Consider the following 19,733-nt stretch of genomic DNA (forward strand, 5'->3'; position numbering starts at 1 on the left):
ATGGCAGGCTGACATCACGCATTACTGCAGATGCACACATTAGTCGCCCGCCCTACCAAAGTAGCCTGCAGCTGCAACTGGGAATTTTAAATGGAAGGAGAAAATTTTTTCAAATGAGAACAGCAGTCCCCTAGCTTTCAATACGGAGCAGAATGAGACTGGCTTAGAGTAGAGCATGACACACAGTGCCCTGCAGCTAAAACAGGGATGAGATAGCTTCCCACAGCTTTAAGGCTGCCATCAGAGGCAGGTGATATTATTCACATCTCAACCTCGCTGACCTTTGACCCCTGTGACAGAGGAGTAGACAACACGGCGGAGGTCGGAGGCCATGGGGGTTTGGGATGGGGGGGGGGTGGCGGTGTTGAGAGCGAAGGGGTGAATGAGGGTGTTAAGAAACAGATCTGTTTTCAAGGGGGCCCCTATTGAGATAAATGGGTCTTGCCGAATGTCTTGAGGAATGTAAACTCCTTCCTGCGCTGGACCCCGAGTGCAGGGCTCTCCAGCTGCACTTCCAAGCCACCAGCAAACTCACGTTACTCCCCACTGTCCGCCCGAGGCAGCTGCCCTGAAATACTTTAGGGGGCAAAGACAAGACTGATACTGCCTAAGTGCTATGATATATGCCCTTCCTTCTGAGTGTCAGATGTAGGCAAGTGCTGTGAGCTTTCGGCTCTCACAGAAGACAGGCAGGTCTTTTTCACCAAACACTGAACTTAGTCGCGATATTGTATGACAATTGAAAAGTAGGGAGCAATTTCTTACTCATCAACTGCATGCAAAGTACAATGCAATCAAATGGCCAAAGATGCGGCTGAACAGACTGGCACTGGGGAATGATGTGTGGAATGAATGATGTCATGGCTCAGACTTGTCTAATCAAAACTGTCTGCCGCATACTTTCAGACTTATACAATAAATAAATTATGTGTTTGGAAGGCCAGATTCGAAGAGGAGCGTGGGCACTCCATTGAATTTGCTGATTTTATTATTATTCTCTCTTTTTTGTCCTGCTCCTGCAAAGCCCTCTGGTCGGTTATTTCAAAGCTTGGCACATTGATCAAAGGATACTCCAAGCAGCCAATGAACAATTTTACTGAAGACTGATCAATTGGTGGCATTGTACCAGTCGAGTGTATTTTACGTTTTTTAAATTTTATTTTGCTTTATCTTTAAGCAATCATAACCCTTTCCCAATGTGACCTAGTGAATTCACACCAACATTACTAGCCTAGTTCTTCACAATGATCTGTTTCAAGGAACCAGAAATTCACCTCCTTTTTGATTAAAGAAACAGTTCTATTTGCATGATATCTATTATTATTTATGATATGTATATATTGTTTCTGGAACAAGATCTAAAATCTCATTTCAAATAATATGGCTGCCATGAGCCAATGAATTTGCAGTAGACAAGTACTGATAATAATATGAAAGAAACAGAATCTCTAAGGAAACACGGAGAGACAAAGTTCAGTGATTCCAAAGTTCAGTGATTCCCGCGAGGTAAAGTATATACTCTTGAAAAACTAGTGTGTGAGTAATTTCATTTGACAAAATGAATGGAATTCGCACTGGTTCCAGGCCACTCATCTGTAGATGTATTTTTCACACACATAAGCACACATATGCAAGCATGCACACAAGCACAACGTACACATGCACAAAATTAATCTATTGATTTTAAATATTATATTGCATATTCCAAATACATATTGCAAGGTCCAGCGGCAAATGAAAAATCTTCTGATTCATTTCTTATGTTTATTTTTACTTTTTTTTTTTTTGCACATTGCTAATTATGTTTTGCTTACTGGGTATTGACCAATATTTTCTCAGCATCCAAAAAATAATCAAAGTGACATAGCTTCAGGAGCTCAACAAGGACACTTGAGGCTTAAGGTAGGCTTCTTTACATCTCTGTCTCTTCTCAAGAGACACTTTAATCTCTGATCCCTAGATTGTTGTTCTTTCTCAACATAAAACAGGTTTTGAGAGGTACGGCTGCTCGCTGGCTACAGGAACGCACATCTGCTTTTAATATCTCCTGCCCTTCTCTTTCTCTCAGCCCAGCCCTTAGTAATGTCAGTCCTGCTCACAGGCCAGTGCTTACGATGGCCTTCATGTGATCAGCCTGGAGATGTTTGTTCCAGTTGAATCCACTCATATCTGTCTTTTTGAGACTCTGTAGGTTCTGCTGAATCTACCTTCATTTCAAGGGAATTCTGGGAAGGCTAGGGAATGTCATGTATAGCCTGCAGGTTACAGTAGGCAGTGTACTTCGTAAGAAGTAGAACTTTTTGAGCAAAACGAACCAATGAGAACAACTGAAGAACAAAAAGACGCGGTGTTGCGTGTTCGTATGGTGCAGTGTGCGACGGCCTCCAGGGAGAACTTTTGGAAAACTTCTTTCTTGTTCTCCGACCTCTCCCTCTCAGCTATTGGTCCAAATATCAAATGGTTGGTTACGTCACGGTTGAGAGTGCAGAGGGCAGACTTCACATGCTAATGTACGGAGAGTCAACGCCAATCTCTCTTCTGTAGAGATGGGAATTCTGTGAGTTCCCGCATGTTTGATGAATGGTGCTACTCGTTTCAGCAAGTCATCAAAACGCCTAGCACACATTCGGAAATAAGAGAAAGTGGACCCCTCGACTAAACTCCGCATTTCCCGAATGTACAGACAACATTCTCCATTCTCCGTCCTACTCTGATTTAGAGGGCGAACGTACCATCTCCTTTGCCTTTTGTTCTTCTTTTGCATAGCTAGATAAGCTCCACTTTAAACACTTTAAACTTTTCATTTTGTGTTGTAATCTCGCGTAGCCCTTCTCTTTATACATCCATGGCATAGCCGCGAGACGGAGGTCTGGGCGAGATTCCAGTCCCGGTTAATAGCTTCCTCGTAATTATTCACGCCCCAGTGGCGTGGAGTGACTTTAAATGGTGTGGTGTTCTCACTGAGTATACCAACAACAGTGTTTGTGGACATGCCGGTGGTTCTCAATCCTGAAGTTCTTTCTTCTTACTAAGTATACTGCCAGCTTACAGCATCATTGCCCACACCCTATCAATAATATCCCATGCACATAGAATGCTCTTTGCATGTGTAGATAGCTCGTTACATTTGTAGGCTGCTCTTTGCATTTGTAGGCTGCTCTTTGCATTTGTAGACTGCCTTTGCATTTGTAGACTGCTCGTTGTATTTGTAGACTGCCCTTTGCATTTGTAGACTGCTCGTTGTATTTGTAGACTGCCCTTTGCATTTGTAGACTGCTCGTTGCATTTGTAGACTGCCCTTTGCATTTGTAGACTGCTCGTTGTATTTGTAGACTGCCTTTATGTAACGCTCGTTGCATTTAGGGCTCGTATGAGACTGCCTTGCGTGTAACTGCTCTGTATTTGTAGATCCTTGCATTTATAAACTGCTCGTTGCATTTGTAGACTGCCCTTTGTATTTGTAGACAGCTTGTTGCACTTGTAGCCTGCCGTTTGCATTTGTAGACGATCTAGACTCTTTGTATTTATATTGGCTCTGCAAACCAGAAATGCTGAACCTGTTCCCAAATCTGTTCCCAGATTGCTGCTGATCCATTGACAGTTGTCCTCCCTATCGTCAATACTCAATTAAATAGTCAGATTTACTCCAGTTTACTTGGCACACATATGTGTGCTTTCATGCATATTCATGTGTGTGCATACATGTCAACATGTGAGCCAATGCATCTGTACATGCTTGTCTGTTTGGCTTGTGCACATACTGTATGTATGCATGAGCATCTGTGCACAGATGTGTGTGTTGGGGGCAGGCTATTGTCATCATCATCATAATCAACACAAGTATCACCATTATCATCATTTGTAGTACCAACCAGGTTCGTTGTCACCTGTTCTGCAGGTGTCCGGTCACATCAGACCCTGTGTGTCTGGAGCTGCTGACACAACAAACAGGAGAAATATCATCTCCCATCCCTGAGAAAACACAGATGGGGGTGGGAATCAACCAGCAAATATTTCTGAGGATATGAGACTGGCCTGTGAGCTGGAAGGCTTCCGGGCAAAGAGAAATCCCCATCTACGGTGTACGTGATGTCTGAGTAAAGAGCACATCAAAGGAAGCCAGCATTTGGTTTGCAATCACAATGTGGCTTGTTTAAACACCATATCTTAAGGCTTTTGGACAGAGGAGTACAGCTTTGTATTTTCTCATTTCTGCTGTATCAATGCAGAACAGATGTGTGAATGCAGGCTGCAATATGACAAGAACTAAAATATGAAGAATCGGTGATGAATCTGTACTGAAACTGTACTGAACACTGCAGTATGAATCCATTCTAATGAATCCATTCAACTCTGTTGGAGTTGAAATAACACAACATTTTACTGTGTCCCTAACACCCTGACTGAACACTGACAGCAGTGTGCATTGGTACTAAACACCCTATCTGAACACTGCAGTGCGCATCTTTACTGAATGCCCTGACTAAACACTGCAGTGTGCATCTTTACTAAACGCCCCGCCTAAACACTGCAGCGTGGATCCCCTTACTGAACGCTCTGAACACCCAGCATAAACAATGCAACTAGGGGACTTTCTGCTCTCGCTGTGAGCAAAACAACGTCTCCAGATTCCCATCCGGAGAGAATATGGTTTCAGCAGGCTGTCTTGGCTTGCATAATTTTGGCAAAGCACTATCTTTGATCTAAAAGAAAAGAGAAGAAAAGAAAACATGAATAAATTCAACAATCCATATTATACAGGCTTTAATTTTTCATTTTGTTCAAATAAGGGAACACGCGTTTCCCCTGGTCGCCGTGCCATGGTTTATGGTCAGAGAATAAACAAGCTCTGCCATTACGCCAATTACCGAAGTTCCCTCGGTGGGGAACCCCGGAGCTGTGAGTTCAACCCGAAGGCTTTCAGTGACCGACAGCTACAGCCTGCTCCAGGAGTAAACCTGACTTGCCAAAAATCAGAGAGAGAGAGAGAGCAAGAGAGGGGGAGGGGAGGGAAGAGGAGGGACTGGGAGCTGTCAATTGCATTGTGCTGTAAACTAGCCATACAATTACAGGTAAATTGCAGTGTTGTAATAGCGTAGAAATGTTTATCTTGCCTAAATAAGGTCCATTTGAATTCTTAATTCAGAGAAAGGGAAACCTTGAACGTTTTGCATTTTATTTTTTAAGTTTAAGATAGAAGCTTGGATTTTTTATATTAATTCAATATAAGGAGAAGGGGAGATGGTGGAGGAAGGAGAGGGGTAGCGAGGGAGAGAGAAACAGTTCAGGTTTCAACTTATCGGTGTACCTCCATGAATAAGAAGGAGATGCAAGTAGTGATAAAAAGATGGAAACACAACAGTGTTCTAAAAGTGAAGGGTTCTAGTTGTTCCATAATGATGTGCAGCATATTTTCTGCAGTGGTTTCAGTTTGCTCATACCCTAGGAAAAGTAAGGTCAATGTCAACCATTTCTTAACGGTGCTGAGCAATCTCACCCACCCCATATTAATGTATTTCTTTCCTGTACAGCATGGCATCGTTCAATAGGACAATGCCTCCATTCATAAAACATGCATAGTCACTACTGAGTGCTTATAGGACCATGACACAGACATTATCCTATTATCTGGCTGTCTCTGTTACTAGAAGTGAACCAACGATAGATGTGAGCTTTTCTGCTGTTTATGAGATATTTTAAATGGACAGAGCAAGCGTGTGCCGGAACCGACTGCTTGTGGGAATCTTCTGTTTACAGACGTGATGCTGGTGGCGGGTTCTTTTTTGGATGGAGGCTCTGCCTGTGCTGTCCCCTGCTGCCCCTCCCTCAGAGGTGTGGTGTGACTGCACATCGAAAGAGCTCAGGGGTGACCAAAGTGCACAACTGTGACCACATTCTGCAAAACAGTGACCTCACTGTGCCCAGCAGTGACTGCATTCTCAGCGATTGTGACAACATTTGTTGCGATTATGACAGCATTCTTTGAGACTGTGACAGCATCCTTTTTGATTGTGACAACATTTTTTCCGACTGTGACAGCATTCATTCTGACCGTGACAGCATCCTTTGCGATTGTGGCAGCATTCTTTGCGATTGTAGCAGCATTGTTTGGGATTGTGTCTGCAGCCTGTGCTGTAGTTCAGGTACACAGCAACATCAACCGCAATCTGTGCAATTGTAATTCACCCTCTTATTAAATTCACGAGTCACTGAAGAAGATCCATTACACTGCTAAAGCGGTGCATGAGGTTATTATTTAATTCAAATGGTATGGTAATTATTAATCTATTTTTTTAACAGTTTGTTCATTCCTCCATTTCTGTTATGTTTATTATTCTATTATGTGACTGCCAGTCGCCTTTCGTGGTGTGCAGCAAGAACATGAAGATACTCATAAAATGCAATTAAAAAAGAAAATAATATTCATAAAATATAAAAGTATCAGACCAAATGATCATAATTCCTGTGACAAGTGACCCCCGCCTCCCTGCCCCCCCCCCCACCCCCCCATTGAGAGATACGCAGGGCGGTAGCAGTTATTTACTTGTTAAGGGCCATGAAAGAGAAGCTGTTTGGTTCTATTTTATGATTACGCATCATGTGAGATTGCAAAGAGTTCCATGATGCTGCTGTTATCCAGACATCTGGAACCTTCTTCAGTGAGAGGCTGTGGGACAGACGGCGAGAAAGAGGGCGGAAAGACGTAAACGAAAGACAGAAAGCAATTGTGTTTCCCTGGGTCGCGAGCAGGAGTCGGGCGGCCACACACGGTTCCTATTAGGAGAGAGGAGAGGGAAAAAAAAAAAACACCGTATTGCGTTTTCCCAGTAACCTGATCCAATCCTGGAGATGCATCGGATGCGGCTAACAAGCGAGGACACCCCCACGTCTCCCGCAGGCCGACGCCCCCACGTCTCCCGCAGGCCAACCCCCCCCCCCCCCCACCCCCCACCCCCCACCGGGCTCCTCCACTCCCTGAACCACCGCATTGTGACCATTCCACAGGCCCGCCATTGTTTGAGTGGCCTGTCTTGTCTTGACACCTCAGAGCACGTCTGGGGGGGAAGGTGCCAAACACCACCCCCTGCACTGCCACCCAAATCAGAGCCTTCGCCAGCTGGAGACCATAAGTTCAATGGCCTGCCAGACCCCCAGTGTCCATGGACAGCCAGACCCCCAGTGTCCATGGACAGCCAGACCCCCAGTGTTCATAGACAGCCAGACCCCCAGTGTCCATGGACAGCCAGACCCCCAGTGTTCATGGACAGCCAGACCCCCAGTGTTCATGGACAGCCAGACCCCCAGTGTCTATGGACAGCCAGAGCCCCAGTGTCCATAGACAGCCAGAGCCCCAGTGTTCATGGACAGCCAGAGTCCCAGTGTCTATGCACAGCCAGAGTCCCAGTGTCTATGCACAGCCAGAGCCCCAGTGTCTATGCACAGCCAGAGCCCCAGTGTTCATGGACAGCCAGAGCCCCAGTGTCTATGCACAGCCAGAGCCCCAGTGACGCGGATCGGGTAGAAGATGTACAAAGCCTGAAATGTTGCTCTCTGTCCCAGTGGAGGAGCACAGACAGTAGATAAATAAATCAACTCTTACGGAGTACATATGGTCCCTGTTGGACTCATACGTACTCTGTTAGAGTTGAATTAACGCGGGATTAAGGGTTTACTGCACTGTCAGCCGTCACAGGGCTTTAATTAGAACGGCCACATTCAAGCCACTGCTGATGAGAGCCATTTTCTGTGTAATTACAGGCAACCCTGGGTCCCAAACAACGCCCACAGCGCTGCATTCGAAATAATAAGAAGCACATTAAGCTGCTTAAACTCCTACGACAACGCACACATGAATCTGCCTTTGTGTTTCTGTGTGTGCGTGTTCGTGCGTCTGTGGCGAAAGTTATGAACATGGCATGTAGTGCATTGAATGCTAACTGTGCTAACTCAATGACAAATAAGACATAAAAATGAACGACATGCACACATACCTTGGGGTCAGAAAGAGTAAAAGATAGGGGTGAAGGTCTCCTTTAACGAGTCAGATCAGACTCTGGGGTGAGTCTGTGCAGTGTAGTGTAGTGTTGAAACCGCACCCCAGGTATGGGAGGGAGAGGAAGACATGTCACCCCCAATATTTCCCTATGAATTAATTGCTAGGCAAGCTAGTATACTTGTGAGACTTGAAGGTTGACTGTGCAAGACTAAGTGGTCCAGTAGGATGCCTCCCCCAAAGTTGAAATGAAACTTATGATTATGGTTAAAACACATGCTTTCTGTTTTACATGGTTTGGAACTTTACATTGAAAAATAAAATAATACATTTGTTTATTTTATGGGGGAGTATGCGTTTCCTCTGAGAAGAAAAACCATTTTGGTTCTGGAACAACTGTCACAACATCAATCACACACACACACGCACACAAGCAACACATAAACATATTGCCATACAATGCAATGTTCTGTTCATAATAGTACATTTAATTTAATGCGAATCTTTGACATTACAAAACTCAGGTAGATCTGTACTTATGGTCTGAACGTGTAAAGGAGTTTGCTCAGTCCAATCACCAAGGTCGTATTGTTTTTAACATGCACGTGCAACACTAACCCATTAACCTGAGCTTGACAGGCACTGGAAAAAATATTGTGATGGAGCTGAACTAATGTCCGCACTCAAATGAATGTAAATTTTGTAGTAAACGAGAAGGACCAAAGCCCCACAGGAGATACACTGAGCATGCCTCCAGCCTGCCCCCCCTCGGTATCAGAAACACAATATTGCAGGAATTTGGCCGGCGGTGAACGTGCGGGAGAGCTGCCTGCTCGGAGCGCAATGCGCGGAGCGTCGCCGCGGCGTCCCCGGAGAGCATTCCGGCTGAGCGGACTCAGGAAATTGCACCGCCAGCCCCCCGCGGCAGCCGGCCCGCAGATAACTGTTTTCACAGGGTACCGTTGCACCCGAGCCGCACCACCCCCTCCCACCCCCACCCCCCCCCGCTGATCCGGCAGCTGCATGTCTGTGTGTCTGTCTGTCTGCTCTCCCCGAACCTGGTTTCCGGCTGGAGGAGCTTCCCAGCGGCAGGCGTCCACCGCTCCCTCCAGTTAACAGACAGTTCGGTGGAAGCGCCCGTTTCTAGGGGGCGGAGCTGGGCCACCACTCTGACCATTACATCACCACCGGAGGACGGGAGCGGAGCGTTCTGCGTCGCCGGTCACTGCGTCAGTGCGGCGCGTGGGTTTCTGTGCATCTCAGTCTTTGGTTCTGGGCGGCTATGAAGTCACCAGTCCCAGATGATACAGTGCAGCTGCTGACCAACAGCCCTGCGTGCGGGCAGTCACCTGACCTTCAGCCTGGTTAACTGCTCATGCAGTAAAGCACGCACATGACTAGAGAGTGGAAATCTCGAATAACTGTTAAGACACTCAATCATGTCCACTGGCTGCAGTGTCAAAATACGGCTGCTGAATGCTAAAATGAAAAGCATGGCATTGTGTGGCACTCTTAACTATCAGCCTCATAGCGTGCAAAAGGAGCAGCATGCTGTCATAATCACCAGGCTATGATTTCGCTGAAGAAATAATTGTCCCTTAAAAATCACTTTCATGAAGGCCAGTCACCCACTCATACAATGGCAAATGTTCCAAAAATTAAGCACTTATCTTTTTAAAAATGTTCTCACACACACACATATGCGTGTGTGTGTGTGTGTGTGTGTGTGTGTGCGTGAGGATGTGTGCGTGCATGTGTGTGTGTGCATGTGTCTGTGTGTGTGTGTGTGTGTGTGTGCAAGTGTGTGCGAGTGTGTGTGTGTGTGTGCAGCTGTGTGTGGGAATGTGTGTGTGTGTGTGTTTCAAATGGGCCATTTAGCAGGGCAAGAGTGTAAATAGTGACAATTTAAGAGGCCCACACTCAGAGGCCACTTCAGACCAGCTGTCATATCAGCCTAAAGTTCCAGTCCAGGAAATAAACAGTTCTTGGGAGTTACATGTCATTCTGCCTCCTTGATAATTTTTTTATTGCTGGTATTTAAAAACTACTTTCATTGGATCATCTTAATTTTTGCATTTCCAAGTGCTTTGAGCAAACAAAAATAGCACTGTACAAATATATCATGCTATTATATTATCATCATTATTATTATTATTATTATTATTATTATCATCATCATCATCATCATCATCATAATCATCATCCATCATCATCACCATCATCATCATCATCATCATCATCACCATCAGAGGTTAGAGGGAACAATGCAACTTCAAAGTGCAAATGTAACTGTGGTCATGGTCTGGGTGAAACAGAGGGTTATGGGAATGTCCCCATTGGCTGTGTTCCGGACCTTACAACATGCCCGGTGACAGCCGTACTGCACACACCATGCAGTCAAATAATCAGTGGGTGATTAAACCACTCATTCAGCAACAAACTGAGCGAATTACTGTGAGCCTCCAACCATCAGCATGCTTAAGGATGGGTCCTGTTCACTGGAGGAACTGCAGTCAGGAACAGCGGCATAGCCAGGAATTCAGTTCAGGAGGGGTTCCGGTGTCCCTGAACTGATAAACTTTGGACTGTGAAAGTAGTCAAAGCCCCCCCACCGTTAACTGTGTCTAGGTCAGGGAGTACATAACAAGACATCCCCAAAACCTCTCACACACAGGAGTGCCATGCTTTCTCTGTGGAGTCAGCTTTTTATGAGCAGATTATGATTCCAATTGCCTATTGCACAATCCGGGCCAAATCCATCACGCTGTTCATGCATCAACGGCCTCTAAACGAAGATTTCTACACTCACACACATTGAGGCAGACGCCCCATTCGCACACACAAGGACCTCTCGCTCTGTTGCAATGGCGGCCCACTCCGTCTAAGAGTGAATCCATGCGAAAGCCCCAGAGTTTCTGTTTGGCAGCTCCGTTTGCATCGAGCTGCCCCAGAGGTTTCAGGGCTGCCTCGCACATCATGCAGAGAGGTGAAAATGTACACCGAATCCGTATCAGACAAACTCTAAAAAGCACGATGCGCTGTCATTCGGTCAGACAATAATAGGCCCTGTATATAGATAACAGCATGGGATTGATAGAGTATATGAGAAATCAGCATTGCTGTCACCTGCAGCAGTGAGATTTCATAAAAAATAACAAGCCATTGTTGTCGTTTTTTTTTCTAAAATACTGCTTCCTTTAAAGGGGAAAATAGCACCAATGAAAGGTACAGTGTGGCCTCTGTTTTGCATGTAACAGCCCCCCTACCCCCCCCACACAGAAAAGAAAACTAACATACTTCACCAGGCATGCTTCCATGGCCTTAAAACAGAATAATCTTATGAGTAAAGTGAGAACACAGGGGCTCAAAGCACCAACAACAGTAACAGCAACAACAGAAAACGGATCAGTGGTTTGTGGAGGTCTGTTCTTCCTGCACTAAGTCAGTCAAGGTCCACAGAAAGCCTCACATCACGATGACAGACAGGGAGCCTGAAAAGTCATCTGCTTTACCCTCCGTCTCTCCCTCAGTTCGTTCGTTTATGCGCGTGCGGCGTTCCCTGCAGTCTACACGCGAGATTTGGTGCCAGGGGTGGCGGAGCCAGAGGCAGCGCCGGTGGCAGGTTTGGAACTGGTCACCCAGCGGTAGCAGTCGGTGACACTCTTGCTCCGCGGCTGGACGGCGCAGCGGGTGCAGTACACGATGCCCAGCGCCACCATCACCACCACGAAGATGCAGAGGGGCACCAGCAGCGCCACCACCAGCCAGCTCCTGTCCTGCCGCTGCCGGCTGTCCCGCTCCGGCTCGCCCCCTGCCCCCGGGGTGGGCGTGAAGGGGGAGAGGGGGGTGAGGGGCGGGGGAGCGGCGGTGTACCACTCCGGGGCGGGAACCCGTGCCTCCTGTCCCGTCGCCCCGCTGGCAGGGTCCAACACATCCACCGCACTGACCCTGGAGTCCAGCAAGGAGTCGCCTCCCTCCACCCCATATTCATACTCCGGGGCCCTGTCCAGACCCAGACCCTCAGACACAGTGGACCCCAGCGCTACGCTATCCACTGGGGCAGCCAGAGTAGGGCTGGGCCTCAGCCGCTCCCACACTGCCCCTCCCCCTGGAGAAACGCTGGGAGACGATCGGCTCGTTTTCTGTTCAACATCAAAACGATGAGGTGTTGGGGTGGGTGTGGTTTCTGCTTCTGGCCAGCCTGGTGCAGGAGTGGTTTTTTCCACTGGCCAATCAGGTAAAGAGGTGGAAGTGGTTACTTCCGCCACTCGGTTGGGTGCTGGAGTGGGCGTGGTTTCTTTCTCCATCCAATCAGGTATAGGTGTGGGAGTAGTTTCATCCTCAAACCAATCAGGGATAGGGGTGGGAGTGGTTTCATCCTCAAACCAATCAGGTATAGGGGTGGGAGTGGTTTCATCCTCAATCCAATCAGGTATAGGGGTGGGAGTGGTTTCATCCTCAATCCAATCAGGTATAGGGGTGGGAGTGGTTTCATCCTCAATCCAGTCAGGTGCAGGAGTGGTTCCTGGGGCAGGTGTCAAGGCAGGCTTGGCACGCTCTATCCAATCAGGATCGGCCCAGTCGTGGACAGGGTTGTCGGGGATCCAATCAGAGTGTGGGGTGGGGACAGGCTCCTCCCCTGGGGCTCCCGTGAACCAATCCAGGCCTGTGGGGAACCACTCCAGATCAGGGGGCTCGGTCATCCAATCAGGCAGCTCCCAGGCATACTGGGGCCCCTGTTCCGCCCAGGGGAGCCCTAAAAAGCTGGAGACCCCCAGGAAAGAAGGGGAGGCGGTAGGGGAGTCCTCGTCGTCCAGCACAGGACTGCAGGAGAAGTGGTCGATCTGCAGCTCGTAGCCCTCCTCGCAGTGGCACTCGAACCCCCCCACGTGGTTGACACACATCTGCTGGCACGTGCCGGGGATCTGGCACTCGTCGGTGTCCTGGCAGCTGGTGGGGTCATCGGGGGCGGGCGCGTAGCCCAGGTGGCAGTGGCAGGCGTATGACCCGGGCATGTTCTCGCAGGCGTGCTCGCACGGCTCGTCCAGGCACTCGTCCACGTCCTCGCACTCGCTGACGCCGTCACCATCGCCGTCGCCATCGCCGTCGTCCTCGGCATTCTCGTAGCCCTCGCCGCAGAGGCACTGGAAGGTTCCGGGCGCATTGACGCACTCGTACGGGCAGGGCTCCTGCAGGCACTCGTCCACGTCCACGCAGTCGCGCCCGTCCGGCGCCAGCAGATAGCCCTGCGGGCAGGCGCAGCGGTAGCCGTCGGCGGCGGGGTGGCACTCGAACTCGCAGGGCGCCCCGCGGCAGGCGTCGGCCAGCCAGCAGCTCTGGCCGTCCGCGGCCAGGACGAAGCCCTCGGAGCACTCGCAGTAGTAGTGCCCGTCCGTGTTCAGGCAGAAGTGCTCGCAGCCGCCGTTGTCCCGGTCGCACCAGTTTTGGGGCGCGTCCGAGCACAACGGCGCGTCCTTGGACCACCCCACGGACCCGTCCTCCCTCAGCATGCACAGGACCGTCTGGTCCCCTTTGGTGCCCTCCGGGCAGGGCACGGTGGCCACGGAGCCGAAGGGCACGTAGGCCAGCAGGGTGCTCATCAGGTTGAAGGGGGTGGTGTAGAGGGGAGGCCCGCCCCCCTCGTCCAGGATGCCCGGGCACATGCCCTTGTAGTTGTAGCGGCAGAGGAACCCGTCTACGGGCAGCGCGCAGGAGCCGTCCAGCCATTTGAAGTTGTCGTGCTGGTCGTGGGCGGAGCCTCCGTACATCATGACGACGCAGCGGGGGGCGGAGCAGGTGGTGGCCTGGTCCTCCCGCAGCCAGTTGGTGTACTGGGTGTCCTGGTCGCCGGTGATCCAGGTGAAGCCGCGCAGCGGGCGGGTTGGGGAGCACTGGCGGGGCTGGCGCTGCAGGCCGATCCAGACGCGCAGCCGGGCGCCCTGCCCGCGCGGGTCCACGCCGAAGAACAGGTCCCGGATCAGCGCCGCCTCCTCCGGCCGCTTGATGGTGGCCAGGTTGCCGCCGCGGTCCTTGCAGCTCCTCCAGGAGTCCAGGAAGGTGCGGCGCTGGAGGTAGACGGCGAAGCAGCCCTCCTCCTGGCACACGGCGTCCTGCTCGCGCAGGTCCTGACCCCGCAACCCCCGTCTGCAGCACAGGCACAGCACGCAGAGCAGCACACAGCAGCGCTCCACCGGACCCATCGCACACAGCGCTCGCTCTGCCTCGCCCTCTCTCTTTCTCCTCTTATCCCTGTCACAAAGTTTGCCTCTTTATTTCTTTCTTTCCTTCTTTTTTCTGTATTTCTTTCCTTCTTTCTCTCTTTGTCCCCCTCTCTTTCTGAGTTTACTCTCCGTCTCTGCCTTCTTCTTTCAAACTCTTCTGCTGCTCCTCCCTGATGACTCTCTCTCTCTCGCTCCCTTTCTTTCCCTACCTCCCCGCCGCTGCCCTGCTTGCAGTCCCGTCTATCCACGGAGAGCGCTTGCAACTTGTGTCCAGAATTCAGAGAGAGAGAGAGAGAGAGAGAGAGAGAGAAAGAGAGGGAGAGAGAGGGAGGGAGAACGAGAAGGAAAGAGGGAGGGAATATAGGGGGAGAGGATTGTTTTTGGAAGTGGGGGTAGGTCATGTGTGTGTTTGTGTGTCCGTGAGTGAGTCTGTGTGTGTGCAAATGTGAGTGTGTGTGTGTGTTGCCTGTGAGAGCATGAATGTGTGTGCCGTGTGTTTGTGTGTGTGTGTGTGGTGGGGGGGTTGATGGTCTGTGTTCTGGTCTCGTATGGTTTTCATAAGTCCCTTTAAGGAAATGGTTTGGGAGCCTGCCATCTACACCACCACCCGACCCCCTCACCCCCACCCTGATCTCCCTAGGCAATCCAGCTTTGAGTCTTCAAACTTATGTGTTTGGTTTTTTTTTTCTTTCTTTTTTTTTCCTGAAGGCAATAAGGAGAGAGAATTTAACAAAGAGCAGTCTATTCCCGAGGAGCATCACTCCTTGCTCTGCCACGACTTTCATTCAGCTGAGCATTTCTCTTTTATTCAGTTTTTCATTTTGTCCCCTCTTAGCTCCATCTGCTAATTTATTTAGCATGTTTCTTCTTTTCTTTCAACTGACCCTACAGATGGAGCATTTGTCCCTGCCAAACACTGACATTGAACTCAAAAGCTTTGACAGTTTAGTACTTTGATACAAATTGCAGAATGGAATATGAGACCAAAGCAGATCGTTTTAAAATAAGAAAAACAGACAAATTGACAATCCACCACCCAGCCCCACTGCACGCATGCACACACACACAAGCACACGTACACACACACACACACACACACACACCCACACACTCAATTGACAGTGAGCATGTAGCAGTCTTCACAGAGGTTTAAATGGGTTGCACTTTGAGTCATATTAGCCCCTCACGGCAGTCAGGCTTCTCTTCCCCCTTCATCATGTTCGTCCTCATCCTCGGAGCGAGCAGAGAGAATGTGTGGTCTCAGGAACCCCAGCTCAGATTATGAAATGTTTTGTTTTCATTAAAACCTGGAGTTTGACTTCGCTGCATGCAGGAAGATGAGCCCAGAAGGAATCCATCATAACAGAATTAATTACAGCAGCCGTAAGGCTACAGTACTCTGTCTGTTTTCATTCAATAGACAGAGGGGATGAAATTAGGTGAGCCTGGGGATTTGTGTCCTTCTCTCCTGAGCTGTATGTGTATGCGTGCATGTACAGTTGTGTGTGTGCGTGCGTGCGTGCGTGCGTGTGTGAGAGAGAGAGAGAGATAGAGAGAGACAGAGAGAGAGAGAGAATGTCTGAGCCCTTAATCATCTCATTCTGAACAGAATAAATCAGACCAAATACAGGTCTTATGGAGCCTTATAGAGTTTGTTTAATATTGTACAGCCTCCACTAATACTTCATACCACTCAGTCCAATTATGTGGCATTATTGTTAGTTGGTCATCAGTATTGTTCTTAAATGCACTGTAACAATATTATTTTACCAATGAGGGTTTAAGAAGATAGGGCTTTTGATCCGTACTTGATGCAATATTACTGTAACTACTGCATATCAAATACTCATTAACTCACGCATTAGTGCAGAAGGGATTGTTCCTGCACTGATCTTCCAGGTGAACAAATCAAACAAAGTTTTACTGTTGCAAAACTCCAATGAGTGCTCTCTCCCTCTCTCTCTCTCTCTCTGTCTCTCCCCCCTCTCTCTCTCTCTCTCTCTCTCTCTCTGTCTCTCCCCCCCCCCCCTCTCTCTCTCTCTCTCTCTCGACCCATCTTTCTCTCCATCTGTAGATCACCATTATCTGTGCCTGAGCGCTTGTGTTCAGCACCTTATACAAAAAAAAACTAAAATGTATGGCTTTAAGGTATGGCAACAATATTAGATGTTTGTACGCATGACGCAGGCTAATAAACCAGGGCAGGCAGCTGCTGACACATGGATGACCTGGGGTGGGCGTGAAATGGAAAAGGCTCTTTTCCCTCCTGAAATGTTGGACTCCACCATGTCTTTCGGGGGTAGATCGATGTTGCTCATCGCATTGGTCAATAGGCAAGGTCACCCCATGCAAGAAGATAAATATGCAACTCTTTTGGACCAGAGCTGTTCTCTAGCCAGATTCATGTCTCCCCACTCGGAAATATTTGGTAAGCACTGGACGATTGCAAAGACTACATTATGCATTCAGGTGCAAACATGGCATTCCTGTGGATCCTGTGGATGAAACAATTGTTTTGGCAGTCTGATTTGAATGCTGGTTGAAAATTGCATAGAGTTGAAATTCTCCCAGGCACATGTTGAGAACATTTTTCACCAGTTGTTTTTTTTTCATTGCTATAGAATTCTTTGTCTCGAGCTTTAATCATAGAATTTAAGTTTAGCTGCCTTATTGTTCTCATTTTTTAGCTTTTGAGAAGACGAGAGACAGTAAGTTTCCAGAGGGCAAATTGTGTCTCTATGGAAACAATACACAATTTGATGGAAGTTGTCATATCCATAGCGACTGCCTCAGTGTTTTGTATGTTCGCTCCATTTTGTTAAAATGTGTCATAAAATTGTTCACAAAAAAAAATCCCTGGTCTTGATTTATTATACCCAGCACGTTGCATAAACAAAAGGAAATCTCTTGTATCCTGTGAAATTTCTTCAGTAATGGAGTCTCAGTTGGGGATGGAGGGTGTGGTCTATTTGGCAATCCGCCATTGACCAAGAGACATCATCATAGCGCAGCCTTCTGCCCCCCCCACCCCCTCCCCCCTCCCCCCCGTCCCGTCCCGTCTCTCTCCCTCAAACTCCAAAGCCCCTCATTCCCCTATTTCAACAGAGTAATTTTCACATAAATAAACACCTTGATATCACCACTCCTGCCCATTCCCACTGAACTCCTATGTAAAGAGAAGACCAGAGGGCACGATGTTTCCACCTACAGGTGAGCTGCAGGACTGCATGTTTCGCGTTATGCTGGGGGTTGTAATGCAGCAAAAGCACATGGAGGCAAATACATGAACCACTGGCATGCGGTGATGTCATCCCCTGGGGTTTCCCTGGTAACAAAGGGACAGGCCTCACCAAAAACATCTGGGCTCTGTCCATATCCTCAAGTCCTTATAATGTCGAAATGCTGCTGTTGGTGATTCCAGGAATCTGTCAGACTCTGGTTCAGAGATGTCCGCCCTAGGCAAAGTCTGTCTTACATGGTTAGCCATCTGTACACTCACTGCTAAAACACTCTCTACTGCATCAGACCCAATCCCTCAAGCTGAGAGCAACACCACTGTTAATGTATCCCAGAGAAATGTTACCTGTGTGTTGGCTTAACAATGCATTAGTGCTTAACACGGTCATTTTTATTCAGCATAATGGAAATGTATTCATAGTAACTTATTTCATGTATTTTTTATGTTGTGACTTTAATATCTTAAATTGTTTTGGATTATTTATTTATTTTATTTTTAATTTTTTTTTAAATTACATTTTGGACCCAAAAAAGAACAGCAGATGCCTTGGCATCAGCTAATGGGGATATGAACTCAAATCAAATCAGATGAAGCAGTTGAATATACAAAGAAGGAGATTGTGAAAGGACGTGAGGTCAACGAGGCGGCTCTCATCCCCGGTGGCCTCACAGCGAATGCACAGCAGGGTTGGATGAGGGAGACACAAGCCTGCAATTTCCTACTGAACTATCATGAGAAAATTACTGCCAGATCACCGTGAGCAGCAGCGTCTGATTAGAGCCCGGTCTGCAGGTCAGCCGACGGAGAATAGCGTTCTTCCAGGCTGACGCTCGTCGAAGCCTCGAGTGGTTCGTGAGGCAAGCCCGAGCTATTCCGTTTCTCTGCCCCCGAAGTCGCGGGTGTGGCGGTGCACCCGGCCTCCCGGTTAACCTCCCCGCCGTGGTGCGTGAGCCGCTTCCTATTTCCCTCAATATCTCGAGTTCTCCACGCTGCCCTGGTCAACCCCCATCTGCCCCAGGGTCAGCCTCCAACAGGGGAGTGTGAGGCACATTCGTAAAACAACAAAAAAAAACATGTTTCTTTAGCAGCCAGTCCACGGCCGAGGCTGTTTACCGGGGCTGAAGGAGGTCTGATCAGCTCCTGAGCATTTGTCTGGGGCTCAGGCTGGTTTTCCAGTGGTGAAGATTTTGTGTTTGTTTTTGTGAACCCACACCCTGAGCCAGCCAGAAGTGAATGGGCCACCCCCCTACTGAGTCTGCTTCCTCCCAAGGTTTCTTCCGACATGTCTTCCAGGGAATGTTTCCTTGCCACTGTTGCCTCTGGCTTGCTCTGTTGAAACATAGGCCAGGGTAAACTGTGAAGCAGATTGTGAAAAATCCTTTGTCAAATGCACGATATAAACACAATTTGATTGATTGATTTGATGGAGAGTGCTTCAGGCTGTGTAGTGTTTTATTTACTATATCCATACTGTAGGGGCTAGCTGTCAGCAGACTTGGGAGATACACGGCTCTGTATTCAACTTTCTCTCTGTGTGCGTTTAGGTGAACAGCGTGTAGGAATTTGGTCCTTTGCTAAGTGAAATTGTAAAAAACTTGTAGTTCCTTGTAGTTTAACATACTTGGTAAAATCAAGGCAGGTCAGTTACAATACGGTGTTGTTCAGGCACCAGCTTTGTGACTCTTGTGGCAGGTAGCAAAATGGTCATTGTTACAACTGTACTGTACGTGTCTGCTCCCTTTCTTACAGCCTATCAATAAATCCCCGTTTGTACTTCCACATCTCGGGCAGGTCTACCCCAAATCAACATGCATACATACTGATAACATTAAGCAAGTGGTCATTGTCAGCTCTGTGTGTGTCTGCCTCCCATTGCACTCTGTTAGGCCATCAAACGGCCATCAAACGGCCCTTTGATCAATTCTCCTCTCCAGCAAGTCAATCCCAGTTCAAGACAACATCCAGGCATGCTGAGGCACATTAGATCCCCAGAAAATTCCTCACAGGGGGACACCTGGAATTAGGTTTGCCTTGATCCGTTGACATGCTAGTCCTTCCCGGAACTTTGATGGTAAAGCAGAATTCAGGGATTGTCAGTCTGGGCACCTGAACCAACCCTAATCCTGTTTATGTAAATCTCAGGGAGTCCTGGATTAACAAACCAGCAGCCGCGGTCTGTCTCTAAACTGCTGCCTCCATCAGAACCAGAGGAAAGGTTCATTGAATCGAGCTGGTTTGTGTAATGAGCGGCAGATCCTGCTTTCGGCGTAGATGAGCAGAT

General features: G+C 48.3%; 1 protein-coding gene across 1 annotated transcript; it reads right to left on the minus strand.

Annotated features, from left to right (window-relative positions):
* Positions 1-9,990: 9,990 nt before the first annotated feature.
* Positions 9,991-14,680, minus strand: LOC135263536 (endosialin-like). Its single transcript, XM_064351679.1, has one exon. It carries the CDS (start codon positions 14,191-14,193, stop codon positions 11,560-11,562), a length of 2,634 nt encoding a protein of 877 aa, XP_064207749.1. The 5' UTR covers positions 14,194-14,680; the 3' UTR covers positions 9,991-11,559.
* Positions 14,681-19,733: the final 5,053 nt, after the last annotated feature.

The sequence above is a fragment of the Anguilla rostrata genome, chromosome 9 (genome assembly GCF_018555375.3).
Source record: "Anguilla rostrata isolate EN2019 chromosome 9, ASM1855537v3, whole genome shotgun sequence".
NCBI lineage: Eukaryota > Metazoa > Chordata > Actinopteri > Anguilliformes > Anguillidae > Anguilla > Anguilla rostrata.

What these genes read in the sequence shown, in the direction of transcription:
- LOC135263536 (XM_064351679.1), bottom strand. Translation starts at nt 14,193, where the DNA reads ATGGGTCCGGTGGAGCGCTGCTGTGTGCTGCTCTGCGTGCTGTGCCTG.